At 50.1% G+C, this 12,849-nt stretch overlaps 1 protein-coding gene across 5 annotated transcripts in view; it reads right to left on the minus strand.

Annotated features, from left to right (window-relative positions):
* The window catches only part of ABCA5 (ATP binding cassette subfamily A member 5), a 50,551-nt gene extending 41,243 nt beyond the window's left edge, over positions 1 to 9,308 (minus strand). The window contains exons 1-4 of one of the 5 annotated variants that reach the window (XM_036394435.1): positions 9,234 to 9,308; positions 5,570 to 5,703; positions 3,423 to 3,535; positions 1,351 to 1,555 (exon numbers count right to left, since the gene is read on the minus strand). In XM_036394435.1, the coding sequence (XP_036250328.1) occupies positions 1,351 to 1,555; positions 3,423 to 3,527 (310 nt within the window). In that variant the 5' untranslated portion in view covers positions 3,528 to 3,535; positions 5,570 to 5,703; positions 9,234 to 9,308. Of the gene's footprint in view, positions 1 to 786; positions 842 to 1,350; positions 1,556 to 3,422; positions 3,539 to 5,569; positions 5,870 to 9,233 lie in introns of those variants that run through there. The other 4 variants (XM_036394436.1, XM_054516849.1, XM_054516850.1 and 1 more) reach the window with 4 other exon arrangements.
* Between the last annotated feature and the right edge of the window lie 3,541 nt (positions 9,309 to 12,849).

Raw genomic sequence — 12,849 nt, forward strand, 5'->3', positions numbered from 1 at the left:
CCTTCAAAAGAAGAGGTGACAAAGTGCTGATGAGAATCAGCAACTGAAATAAATGAAAAATGTTGATTTGGTAGCGGCACCAGGAGAGAAAATAACCAGAATTTCCCCTGAGGCTGCCCCAGGATGTCACAGGGGAGGCACCACCAGCCCCAGAAAATCAACAAAAAAAACCCCAAAGCCCTGAAAATCAAAAAAAACCCCTCAAAATCAGCCCCAGAGCTGATTTTTCTTCTTGGGGCTGCCCCAGGAATAGGAATCACTTTGAAATGAATATTTTGTGCCAGAAAAAAAACCCCAAAAGCAGCACAAGAAGCCCAAACCCAACAAAATAACCATAAAACCAGGAAAAAATCCCCAAAGCAGCTAAAAATCCCCGAAAACGAATATAAAACCCTAAAACCAAGAAAAAATAATGCTCCAAAGCAGCAAAAAAACCCCATAAAATCAACAAAAAAATCCTCAAAGCCGGCAAAAAAACCCCACAAAACCAAGAAAAAAAACCCCTAAAACCAGAAAAAAAAAACAGTAAAACCAGAAAAATGAACCAAAATGAACCAAAAAACCCCTGAAAATCAACCAAAAACCCCTAAAAATCAACAAAAAACCCCAACACTTTCATATTCCCTCCTCTGAAAAATTCAGATTTTTCCTATTACAGCACCACCGACCTCCCCCTTCAAACACTGAGCTCCCCCCTCAAAGTTCCTGCAGGAAATATGGGGAAAAAAAAAAAAGATTTCCAGCAGGAAATATGGGGAAAAACCCCAAGATTTAAGGTGTCAATACCATCCTCAAAGTTGTCAGAAGCCACTTTCCTCATGATCTCCTGAGCCAGGGCTGTGGGGGGCCCAAAACCAGCAAAAAAATCCCCAAAAATCAGCAAAAAAAAAAAAAAAACCAACCCAAAAAACCCCACCAAGACCAGCTAAAAACCACCAAACCAGAAAATAACCTCTGCAAACAGTAAAATAACCCCAAAACCAGGAAAAAACACCCAAAACAACAACAACAACAACAACAACAACAAGCGCCTAAAACCAGGGAAAAAACCCCAAAACCAACAATAAACCCTAACACCAAGAAAAATGCTAAAACCATCAGAGAACTCCATAAAACTAGAAAAAAAAAAAAACCAAAACCAACCAAAAGCCCCTAAAAATCAACAGAAAACCCCAATAGCTTCACATTCCCTCCTCTGAAAAATTCAGATTTTTCCTATTACAGCACCACCGACCTCCCCCTTCAAACACTGAGCTCCCCCCTCAAAGTTCCTGGAGGAAATATGGGGAAAAAAAAAAAGATTTCCAGCAGGAAATATGGGGAAAAACCCAAGATTTAAGGTGTCAATACCATCCTCAAAGTTGTCAGAAGCCACTTTCCTCATGATCTCCCGAGCCAGGGCTGTGGGGGGGGTGTAGCCAATGACAAAATTCACCAGCACCGAGGGGTCCAGGGGGCCCAGGTCTGTGTTGGGCACCTCGTCATATTTCCTGTGAGGGTGCATCATGCTCATCAGGATCAGCCAGAAGAGGAAAAACAGAGGGAAAAGCACCTCCTGTAGGGAAAAAATGGAATATTTTATAAATTCGGTATTTTTAAGGGTCAGAAAAAATCAATGTATGGTCATTAGGATCAGCCAGAAGTGGAAAAACAGAGTGCAAAGCACCTCCTGGACCCCAAAAAAATTGAATATTTTAAAATTTAGTATTTCAAACAATCAAAAAAATTAATGATGCACTCATTAGGATCAACCAGATCAGGGGAAACCATAGGGAAAGCACTTCCTGGACAAAAAAAAATAAAATATTTCAAAATTTAGTATCTGAGAGGGTCAAAAAAATTCACTTTGTACTCATCAGGATCAGCAGAACAGGAAAAACAGAGGGGAAAGCACCTCCTGTAGGGAAAAAATGGAATCTTTTAAAATTTAGTATTTCAAACAGTCAAAAAAAATTCAATATATGCTCATTAGGATCAGCCAGAAGAGGAAAACAGAGGGAAAAGCACCTCCTGTATGGAAAAAATGGAATATTTTATAATTCAGTATTTTTAAGGGCCAGAAAAATTCAATATATGCTCATTAGGATCAGCCAGAAGAGGAAAAACAGAGGGAAAAGCACCTCCTGTAGGGAAAAAATGGAATATTTTATAAATTCGGTATTTTTAAGGGTCAGAAAAAATCAATATATGGTCATTAGGAGCAGCCAGAAGTGGAAAAATAGAGTGCAAAGCACCTCCTGGACCCAAAAAATTTGAATATTTTAAAATTTAGTATTTCAAACAATCAAAAAAATTAATGATGCACTCATTAGGATCAACCAGATTAGGGGAAACCATAGGGAAAGCACTTCCTGGACAAAAAAAAATAAAATATTTCAAAATTTAGTATCTGAAAGGGTCAAAAAAATTCACTATATACTCATCAGGATCAGTAGAACAGGAAAAACAGAGGGGAAAGCACCTCCTGTAGGGAAAAAATGGAATCTTTTAAAATTTAGTATTTCAAACAGTCAAAAAAAATTCAATATATGCTCATTAGGATCAGCCAGAAGTGGACAAACAGAGGGGAAAGCACCTCCTGTAGGGAAAAAATTGAATATTTCAAAATTTAGTATCTGAAAGGGTCAAAAAAATTCAATATATGCTCATTAGGATCAGCCGGAAGAGGAAAACAGAGGGAAAAGCACCTCCTGTACCAAAAAAAAGTGAATATTTTATAATTCGGTATTTTTAAGGGTCAAAAAAATTCAGTATATGCTCATTAGGATCAGCCAGAAGTGGAAAAACAGAGGGAAAAGCACCAAAAATTGGAATATTTCAAAAAACTTGATCATATTTCCTGTGAGGGAGCATCATGCTCATCAGGATCAACCAGAACAGGAGAAATATTGGGAAAAGCACGGTGTGCACCAAAAAAATATGGAATATTTCAAAATTCAGTGCTTCAAAAGTTCAAAAAAACTCAAAATATACTCATCAGGATCAGCAGAACAGGAAAAATAGAGGGAAAAGCACCTCCTGTACCAAAAAATGGAATATTTCAAAATTCAGTATTTGAAAGATTGAAAAAAGTTCATTGTGTACCCATCAGGAGCAGCAGAACAGGAAAAACATTGGGAAAAGCACCGTGTGCACCAAAAAATTGGAATATTTTAAAATCCAACGTTTCAAAGGGTTAAAAAAATTAATGATGTACTGATTAGGATCAACCAGAACAGGAAAAATATTGGGAAAAGCGACGTGTGCACCAAAAAAATATGGAATATTTCAAAATTCAATGCTTCAAAAGTTCAAAAAAACTCAAAATATACTCATCAGGATCAGCAGAACAGGAAAAATAGAGGGAAAAGCACCTCCTGTATCAAAAAAAAAATGGAATATTTCAAAAACCTCATCATGTTTCCTGCGAGGAGCCCCCTCACCTGCACACTGCTCTTCTTGGTCCTGCACTTGATCAGGCAATTCTTGAAGAGCAGAGCTCGGGTTTGCCTCCACACTCCTGCCTCTCTTGGAGCTCCTGGGGCCATTTTCTGGGCTGCTTTCAGAAGAAAAAAATACAAATTTTTTGTTAAATGACAAAAATACAAATTTTTTGTTAAATGACAAAAATAGAAATTTTTTGTTAAATTTCCCAAGCTGAGGCGGGCAGCTGCAGCGTTCAGCACCTCTGGGCTTGGATGGTCACAGAAAAGTTTCAGTTTTTGATGTTTTAATAACTCCTGATACAGGTTATGGGGCTGTCACTGGGGAATGGGGAATGGGAGAGACTGGGAATGGGAGAGAGTGGGAGAAACTGGGAATGGGAGAGAGTGGGAGAAACTGGGAATGGGAAAGAGTGGGAATGGGGAATGGGAGAGACTGGGAATGGGAGAGAGTGGGAATGGGGAATGGGAGAGAGTGGGAATTGGGAATGGGAGAAACTAGGAATGGGAGAGAGTGGGAATGGGAAAAAATGGGAATGGGAGAGACTGGAAATGGAGAATGGGAGAAACTGGGAATGGGAGAGAGTGGGAGAAACTGGGAATGGGAGAGACTGGGAATGGGAGAGACTGGGAATTGGGAATGGGAGAAACTGGGAATGGGAGAGACTGGGAATGGGACAGACTGGGAATGAGAAAGACTGGGAATGGGAGAGAGTGGGAGAAACTGGGAATGGGAGAAACTGGGAATGGGAGAGAGTGGGAAAGGGAGAAAATGGGAATGGGAGAGACTGGAAATGGAGAATGGGAGAAACTGGGAATGGGAGAGACTGGGAATTGAGAATGGAAGAGACTGGGGATTGGGAATGGGATAAACTGGGAATGGGAGAGAGTGGGAATGGGAGAGACTGGGAATGGGAGAGACTGGGAATGGGAGAGACTGGGAATGGAGAATGGGAGAGAGTGGGAATTGGGAATGGGAGAGACTGGGAGGGGGAGAGACTGGGAATGAGAGAGAGTGGGAAAGGGAGAAACTGGGAATGGGAGAGAGTAGGAATGGGAGAGAGTGGGAATGGGAGAGACTGGGAGTGGGAGAAACTGGGAATGGGAGAGACTGGGAATGGGAGAGACTGGGAATTGGGAATGGGAGAGATTGGCAAAGAGAGAGACTGGGAATGGGAGAAACTGGGAATTAGGAATGAGAGACATTGGGAATGGGAGAAGCTGGGAATGAGAGAAATTTGGAATGAGAGAAATTGAGAATGAGAGAAACTGACAATTGGGAATGAGAGAAATTGGGAATAAGAGCAATTGGGAACTGGGAATGAGAGAAATTGGCAGTGAGAGAAATGAGGAATTGGGAATGAGAGAAATTGGGGATGAGAGAAACTGGCAATGAGAGCAATTGGGAATAAGGGCAGCTGGGAATCCAGCTGGCAATTTGGGCTGAAGATGCCCCAGGACGCCTTGGAGCCACCCCTCTGCCCCAGGGCAGGACCAGCCCTAGCCCAGCTCCCTAGCCCTGAGTTAAGCCCAGCTCCCTAGCCCTGAGTTAAGCCCAGCTCCCTAGCCCCAACCTAAGCCCAGCTCCTTAGCCCTGAGTTAAGCCCAGCTCCCTAGCCCTGAGTTAAGCCCAGCTCCCTAGCCCCGAGTTAAGCCCAGCTCCCTAGCCCTGAGTTAAGCCCAGCTCCCTAGCTCTGAGTTAAGCCCAACTCCCTAGCCCTGAGTTAAGCCCAGCTCCCTAGCCCTGAGTTAAGCCCAGCTCCCTAGCCCTGAGTTAAGCCCAACTCCCTAGCCCTGAGTTAAGCCCAGCTCCTTAGCCCTGAGTTAAGCCCAGCTCCCTAGCCCCGAGTTAAGCCAGGTTTATTTCCATTTCCCCCGTGATCCCAGCCCCAGCAGTTCTGTGGAGCAGCACTGCAGGCTGAGGGCAGGAGCAGGGAGAGCTGCCCTGGGGCCAGCTGTGCAATGGGCTGTGAGTACAGCCAGCACCACTCACTTCCCTGCTGGAGCACAGCCAGCACCACTCACTCCTGCTTTTTAACCTCTTCACCACTCCCCAGGCTGCACATGGCCGTGGGGAGAGGGAAAAGAAATGACATTCATGAATGGCATTAAATAGGAAATGTTCTTCCAGGAATGGCTGCACGTACCTGGGGAGGGATGGGGGCTGCAAGGGTTCTTCTCTCCTGGGTTTTGCCGCCCTTTTTGCTGCCTGAGGTTGGCAGTCAGGGCTCAGTCTCCATCTCCCTCTGCTTCCTCAGCTGGGAGCGTTGGGACATTTCACCTGGGAGGGTGAGACAACACCAGGAGCTGCTCAGAGGGCACAGGTGGCACCAAGCCCACCTCCACCAACACCAGTGACAAACTGCTGGGTCTGGCTTCTCTTCTGCCTCTGGCAGGGACTGAAGCTCTTGAGATGGTATTTCGTGCTCAGACTCAGGTGTTTATTGCTTATATGGATAAGAAGAAAGAAGATAAGAAATAAAGATAGGAATATGGATAAGAAATAAAGAAGATCCTTTATTTCTTATCCATAAGAATAATTTCTTATCCATATTACAGTCTCACAAGGGGTGAGTTCTGCAGTATTTCACTAACAAGCATCACAATGGCTAACTAGCTTTCTCTACAAGGCCTTTTAAGGATAAACTGTCCAATTAAGAAATGACACCTCAATTATTTTCACTTTTAACCCAACAACCACCCATGCCCTGCAATGTGGATTTTTATCCAATTACACAAAACCACCCAAACCCACGGAGAAGAAGGTGAAGAAGAAGGAGCAGCCTCCACCCTAAAACCTCCATCCTGCTTTACATCTATTACTGTATTCTAAACCCTTAACTTCAAGTTTTCCACCCTGTGACACCACACACTTCTAACCAACTCCACACCCATAATCCCAGTGCTAATAATCAGTTTTGGAAGCTTCTCCACGGCCTCAGGTCAGTGCAGTGTTCTTGTGGGGGTCAGTGCCTGCCAGCACAGAAAGTTTCAAATTCTCAGCAACAAGGACTTCAACAAGAAACTGAGTAATTCCTCAGCCCTTCAGCCAAAACACAGTGGAGAATGTGGAATTTATCCATATTCCAGCCCCCAGCACTCCTTCCAGAGCAGGCTGATGTTGCTGGTGCCTGTGCAGAGCTCTGGGCTCTCAGTTATCTGTCAGACACCACATGGCTCAAACTTCCTTCCCTGGCTGGGTTCTAATGGGGAAATCTTTTTTTGGAGCACAGACACCACCTCAGGAACGGGACACAGGAAGCTCCTCAGATGTCAGCACCACTATAAATACACAAATATTTTATACATAGAGCCTGTCTGAGCATGGGAGGGGTGAGAGGAGGGAAAAGGGGCTAAAAGGAACCAAATTCCCAGGCTGGCTCTGGGGTCCTCCATGGAGCAGAGACCCCACAAGGGATGTGGGATTCAATCAGTGCAATTTGAATTTCTGGGAATGAATCCCACCTCCAGCCTGGAGTGCTGCCCTCACACTGACACTACTTCAAAAATTAAAAAAAAATATATTTTCCTTAAAAAAACCCAAAAAATCCAACTACAAAAAGCTTCAACACCAAGCTATGACAGCAACCAAGCCCTGCAGGAGAAATGAGTACAACTCCTCTGGATATTTTCAGGCAAAAAACCTTTCCCAGTGACAGCAGAGTGTTTGAAAAATAATCAAAAGCAGCAGTTCTTGCTTACAGGTCATGAAAATCACCCTGCTCACAGCATGCCCTGCAAGTGCCACTGTTTGCACATTCCAAGAGCAGTCCCAGGAGTAAAATGCACCAAGGGCCCTCCTGAGCACAAGGGTCTAACCCAGGAACCCCTTCCCTCAGCCACAATATTTTAATTAAAGAATAATTAGAATAATTAGAATAATTAGAATAATTAGAATAATAATAATAATAATAATAATAATAATAATAATAATAATAATAATAATAATAATAATAATAATAATAATAATAATAATTTTATTAAACTCCCAAACCTGGCAAAGACGATTTAACAAGATTCAATCACCAGTGCCAGTTACTGTTTTTCCTCTAATTATTTTCTATCCACTTCCAAAACCCAAAACACTCCCACATCTCCACTGGAACTCTGCCATGCTTTCATTTACGTCAGCCAGGTTGGAGGAAGGGTCATCTGAAGAATGTTAATTAATTTTTCATATTACACCTGCCACCTCCACGTAGGCCACAGAATGATGAAGGACACCGAAGAAGCATCACTTGAAAGGTGAAAAATTGTATTTGGGGGAGGAAAAAAAACCAACCCAGACCCTCTTTGAAACTCCAGATGAAGGAAAGGAACACAGAGGCCCAGCAGAAAAAGCTGCCAAGGCATTTGAATTGATTAAGAGCAGTAAAAATGCAGATAGTCTGTGAGGATCCTCCTCAGCTCAGGCAATGCCTTGTGATTTGTGCTGCTGTGGCGAGCGGGTGACACACAAACCCTTGTGGGCATCTCAATCGAAGCCATCTCGAGGGAATGGCTGGCTCTGGGCTTTAATTCCACATCAGAGGTGCCAGTGCTTCTTAAATACTGCTCAGCTGATCCCTGGGAAGCCTCCCCTCCCTTCCCCAGGCACCAACCTGGCAACGGGCTGTAAAGGTCACATGCTGATTGGTGCTGCACAGCACGTTTGCCTTGTCCCTCAAGCCAAAAAAAAAACCACCCAAAAAACCCCAAAAACCCAAAGAAAACCAAACAAGAAGGGTGTCAGCCACAGCTAAATGAGCTGTGGCTCGAGGCAAAAACAACTCATGAGCGAACAACCCTGTGGAACAGCAGGAAAATGAGATTATTGATCTTGCTGCTACAAGACAGCAGCCGAGGTGGTCCTTCAGCAAAACTCTGCTGAGCTCTTTACATCATTGAAATTGTGACTGTAACAACATTTAATAACATAAATACTTTATGTGGTAAGTTTAAAAAATGGGCTGAATTTTCTCCCTTTTCTGAATTTTCTCCTGTATCAGCCCCAAGAGGAACCCCTGCCCTGCCCAGGGCTGCAAATCCCTTCCCTCCAAACTCATCCCTGCTTCCCTGAGGGGACAAGGAATGACACGGAGCAGAGCTGGGTCAGGCTGTCCCTGCACAGCTCCCGCAGCATCCTCAGCATCCTTGAGCATCCTCCTGCATTCCTGAGCATCCCCCTGCATCCCTGAACATCCCCAGGCATCCCCCTGCATCCCTGCACATCTCTGAGCATCCTCCTGCATCCCTGAACATCCCTGAGCATCCCCCTGCATCCCTGAGCATCCCCAGGCATCCTCCTGCATCCCTGAACATCCCCGAGCATCCTCCTGCATCCCTCAGCATCCCCCTGCATCCCTCAACATCCCCGAGCATTCTCTTGCATCCCTGAACATCCCTGCACATCTCTGAGCATCCTCCTGCATCCTTGAGCATCCTCTAAACATCTCCAGCATCCTCCTGCATCCCTGAACATCCCTGAGCATCCCCAGCATCCCTGAGTATCTCCTGCATGCCTGAACGTCCCCGAGCATCCTCCTGCATACTACTGCATCCCTGAACATCCTCCTGCATCCCTGCAAATCCCTGAACTTCCCCGAGCATCCTCTGAGCATCCCCAAAATCCCTGAGCATCCCCCTGTATACCTGAGCATCACCGAGCATCCCCCTGCATCTCTGAGCATCCCCCTGCATCCTCCTAAATCCCCGAGCATCCCCAGGGCGCCCCAGCCGCGGGTACCCCGCGTGTCTCGCAGGGAGGACACTCCTGCTTTGCACATCTCCCTTTTCTCCCGCTCGGAGTCCCTGGCAATGCGCTTTTCTCACCGTTCAGCGCGCAGCCCCGCCGGCTCGGCCGCCCCAGCCATCGGCACCCGCGAGTAACGACGCGCACCCAGGTGCAGCCCAACTCCTCCTCTTCCTCTCCGCTCCTTCCCCTTCCCGTCCCACCCGAGCCGGAGGGGCCGGGCCCGGCCCCTGCCACCGCCCCCCGGGCCGGGACCGCCCCTCGGCAGCGGAGCCGAACCCCCCGAACCCCGCCAGTACCCCACCGGTACCTGCCGGTACCCCCCCCAGTACCCTCCGGTATTCCCTGGTACCCCCCGGTACCCGCCGAACCCTGCCGGTACCCCCTGAACCCCACCGGTACCCCCGGTACCTCCCGGTACCCCCCGGTAACCCCCGGTAACCCCTAGTACCCCCTGAACCCCGCCGGTACCCCCCAGTACCTCCCGGTACCCGCCGAACCCTGCCGGTACCCCCCAGTACCCCCCGGTATTCTCCAGTATCCCCGAACCCTGCCGGTACCCCCCCGATACCCCCCGGTACCTCCCTGTACCCCCCGGTAACCCCTAGTACCCCCTGAACCCCACCGGTACCCCCCAGTACCTCCCGGTACCCCCCGGTAACCCCTAGTACCCCCTGAACCCCACCGGTACCCCCGGTACCTCCCGGTACCCCCCGGTAACCCCTAGTACCCCCTGAACCCCGCCGGTACCCCCGGTACCTCCCGGTATTCTCCAGTATCCCCGAACCCTGCCGGTACCCCCCCGATATCCCCCGGTACCTCCCTGTACCCCCCTGTACCCCTGAACCCCGCCTGTACCTCCCGGTACCCTCCAGTATTCCCCAGTACCCCTCAGTACCTCCCGGCACCCCCGGTACCCCCTGGTACACCCCGGTACCTTCTGGTATCCCCCAGTACCCCCCGGTACCCCTCGGTATCCCCCGGGCCACCAAACAGTGCCGGCCCCTCCCTGCTGCTGACCTTCCTCCCCTCCCGGACACCCCCGATCCAGGGGTCCCCCTTCCACCCCTCCCGAGGGCTCCCCAGTCCCCTTTCCCTGGCAGGGACACTGCTCCCCAGGGCCCTGTCCCCTTCCCTGGCAGGGACACTGCTCCCCTGGGCCATGGTCCCCTTCCCTGGCAGGGACACTGCTCCCCAGGGCCCTGTCCCCTCTCCCTGGCAGGGACACTGCTCCCCAGGGCCCCGGTCCCCTGCTCTCACAGGGACACTGCTCCCCAGGGCCATGGTCTCCTTCCCTCACAGGGACACTGCTCCCCTGGCCCCCGGTCCCCTTCCCTGGCAGGGACACTGCTCCCCAGGGCCCTGTCCCCTTCTCTCACAGGGACACTGCTCCCCAGGGCCTGGTCCCCTTCTCTCACAGGGACACTGCTCCCCAGGGCCATGGTCCCCTTCTCTCACAGGGACACTGCTCCCCAGGGCCATGGTCTCCTTCCCTGGCAGGGACACTGCTCCCCAGGGCCCCAGTTCCCTTCCCTGGCAGGGACACTGCTCCCCAGGGCCATGGTCTCCTTCCCTGGCAGGGACACTGCTCCCCAGGGCCCCAGTTCCCTTCCCTGGCAGGGACACTGCTCCCCAGGGCCATGGTCTCCTTCCCTGGCAGGGACACTGCTCCCCAGGGCCCCAGTTCCCTTCCCTGGCAGGGACACTGCTCCCCAGGGCCATGGTCTCCTTCCCTGGCAGGGACACTGCTCCCCAGGGCCCCAGTTCCCTTCCCTGGCAGGGACACTGCTCCCCAGGGCCATGGTCTCCTTCCCTGGCAGGGACACTGCTCCCCAGGGCCCTGTCCCCTTCCCTGGCAGGGACACTGCTCCCCAGGGCCATGGTCTCCTTCCCTGGCAGGGACACTGCTCCCCAGGGCCCCAGTTCCCTTCCCTGGCAGGGACACTGCTCCCCCCAGGGCCCCGGTCCCCTGCTCTCACAGGGACACTGCTCCCCTGGCCCCCGGTCCCCTTCCCTGGCAGGGACACTGCTCCCCAGGGCCCGGTCCCCTTCCCTGGCAGGGACACTGCTCCCCAGGGCCCTGTCCCCTTCCCTCACAGGGACACTGCTCCCCAGGGCCCCATCCTCCGAGAGACCCCCCCTTCCCCAGGACTCGCTCCTCCTGGGCATCCCTTTCTGCTGCTGACCCCCTTGTCCGAGCACCTCCTCCTCATCCTCCCAGGGACCCCTTTCCCAGGGACCCCATCCTCCAGGTGACCCCACCCCTCCTGAGGACCCCTTTTTCCAGGGACCCCATTCTTACTGAGGTCCTCTTTTCTAGGTGACCCCATTCCTCCTGAGGACCCCTTTCCCCGCACCCCATCCTGTAGGTGACCTCGCCCCTCCTGAGGACTCCACTCTCTGGCTGATCCATGATTCCCCTCCCAAGAACCCCAATCTCTGGATGATCCCCCTTCCCAGGAACCTCCATCCTGCAGGTGCCCCCCTTCAAGGGACACCCCCTTCAAAGGATTCTTTCCCCTGGGTGATCCCATCCCTCCTGAGGAACCCCTTCCCAGGATCCCATCCTCCAGGTGACCCCCATTCCTCCTGAGGACCCCATCCCTCTTGAGGACCCCTTTTCCAGGGACCCCATTCTTCCTGAGGACCTCTTTTCCAGGAACCCCATCCTCCAGGTGACCCCATTCCTCCTGAGGACCCTTTTCCCAGCACCTAGTCCTATAGATGACCCCACCCCTCCTGAGGACTCCATTCTGTGGGTGATCCATGATTCCCCTTCTGAGGACCCCAATCTCTGGATGATCCCCCCTTCCCAGGAACCTCCATTATCCAGGTGCCCCATTTCCAAGGATTCTTTCCCCTGGGTAACCCCATCCCTCCTGAGGACGCCGTTTCCAGTGACCCCATCTCTCCCAAGGATCCCTTTTCCAGGGACCCCATCCTCCAGGTGACCCCATTCCTCCTGAGGACCCCAATCCTCCAACCTCTGCCTGATCCTCCCTACCAGGGACCTCCATCCCCCCCTTCAAGGAACCCTCCCTTCTAAGGATTCTCTCCTCTGACCCCATCCTGATGCCTCATCAGCCCTAAAATCATCAGCCAAAGGAGATGAAAATGAGGAAAAAACCCCAATTACCGTATATTGAAGGTCCTCTGGGCACACTGATGGCAGAATGCACACGTGGCACAGGGCTTTGACACTTTTATAAGTTTAGCAAATCAGCATCATTGACAAGAGTCCCCAATTAGAAGTACAGCTGATGAAGGAATTCCCCTCTTGTTCAGCCCCCTACTGGAGCCTCCCCCTTGCTTCCAGCCCCACATTGTATCTAAATACATGGGAAAGTGAAATGGCCTTGGCTGGCTGAAGAAGCGAGATTAGAGCAGCATTCCAGGAATGTGTTTGTCTCACAAAGCTTTGGAGTTAGCTAAGAAACGAAATAACTATACAACAATAGCCAACAGAGCCACAAATACCTGAAAATTACATTAAAAGCAAAAATCTTGGGGCATCAATCTTCCCTGAGGGCTTCACTTGCAGGGACCGCATCCTCCAGGTGACCACCCCTCCCAGGGACCTCATCTGTGTGTGACCACCTCTCCCAGGTACCCCCAATTCTTTGTGTGACCACCTCTCCCAGGTACCCCCAATTCTTTGTGTGACCACCTCTCCCAGGTACCCCCAATCCTCTGTGT

Source organism: Molothrus ater, chromosome 19 (assembly GCF_012460135.2).
Source record: "Molothrus ater isolate BHLD 08-10-18 breed brown headed cowbird chromosome 19, BPBGC_Mater_1.1, whole genome shotgun sequence".
Lineage (NCBI taxonomy): Eukaryota > Metazoa > Chordata > Aves > Passeriformes > Icteridae > Molothrus > Molothrus ater.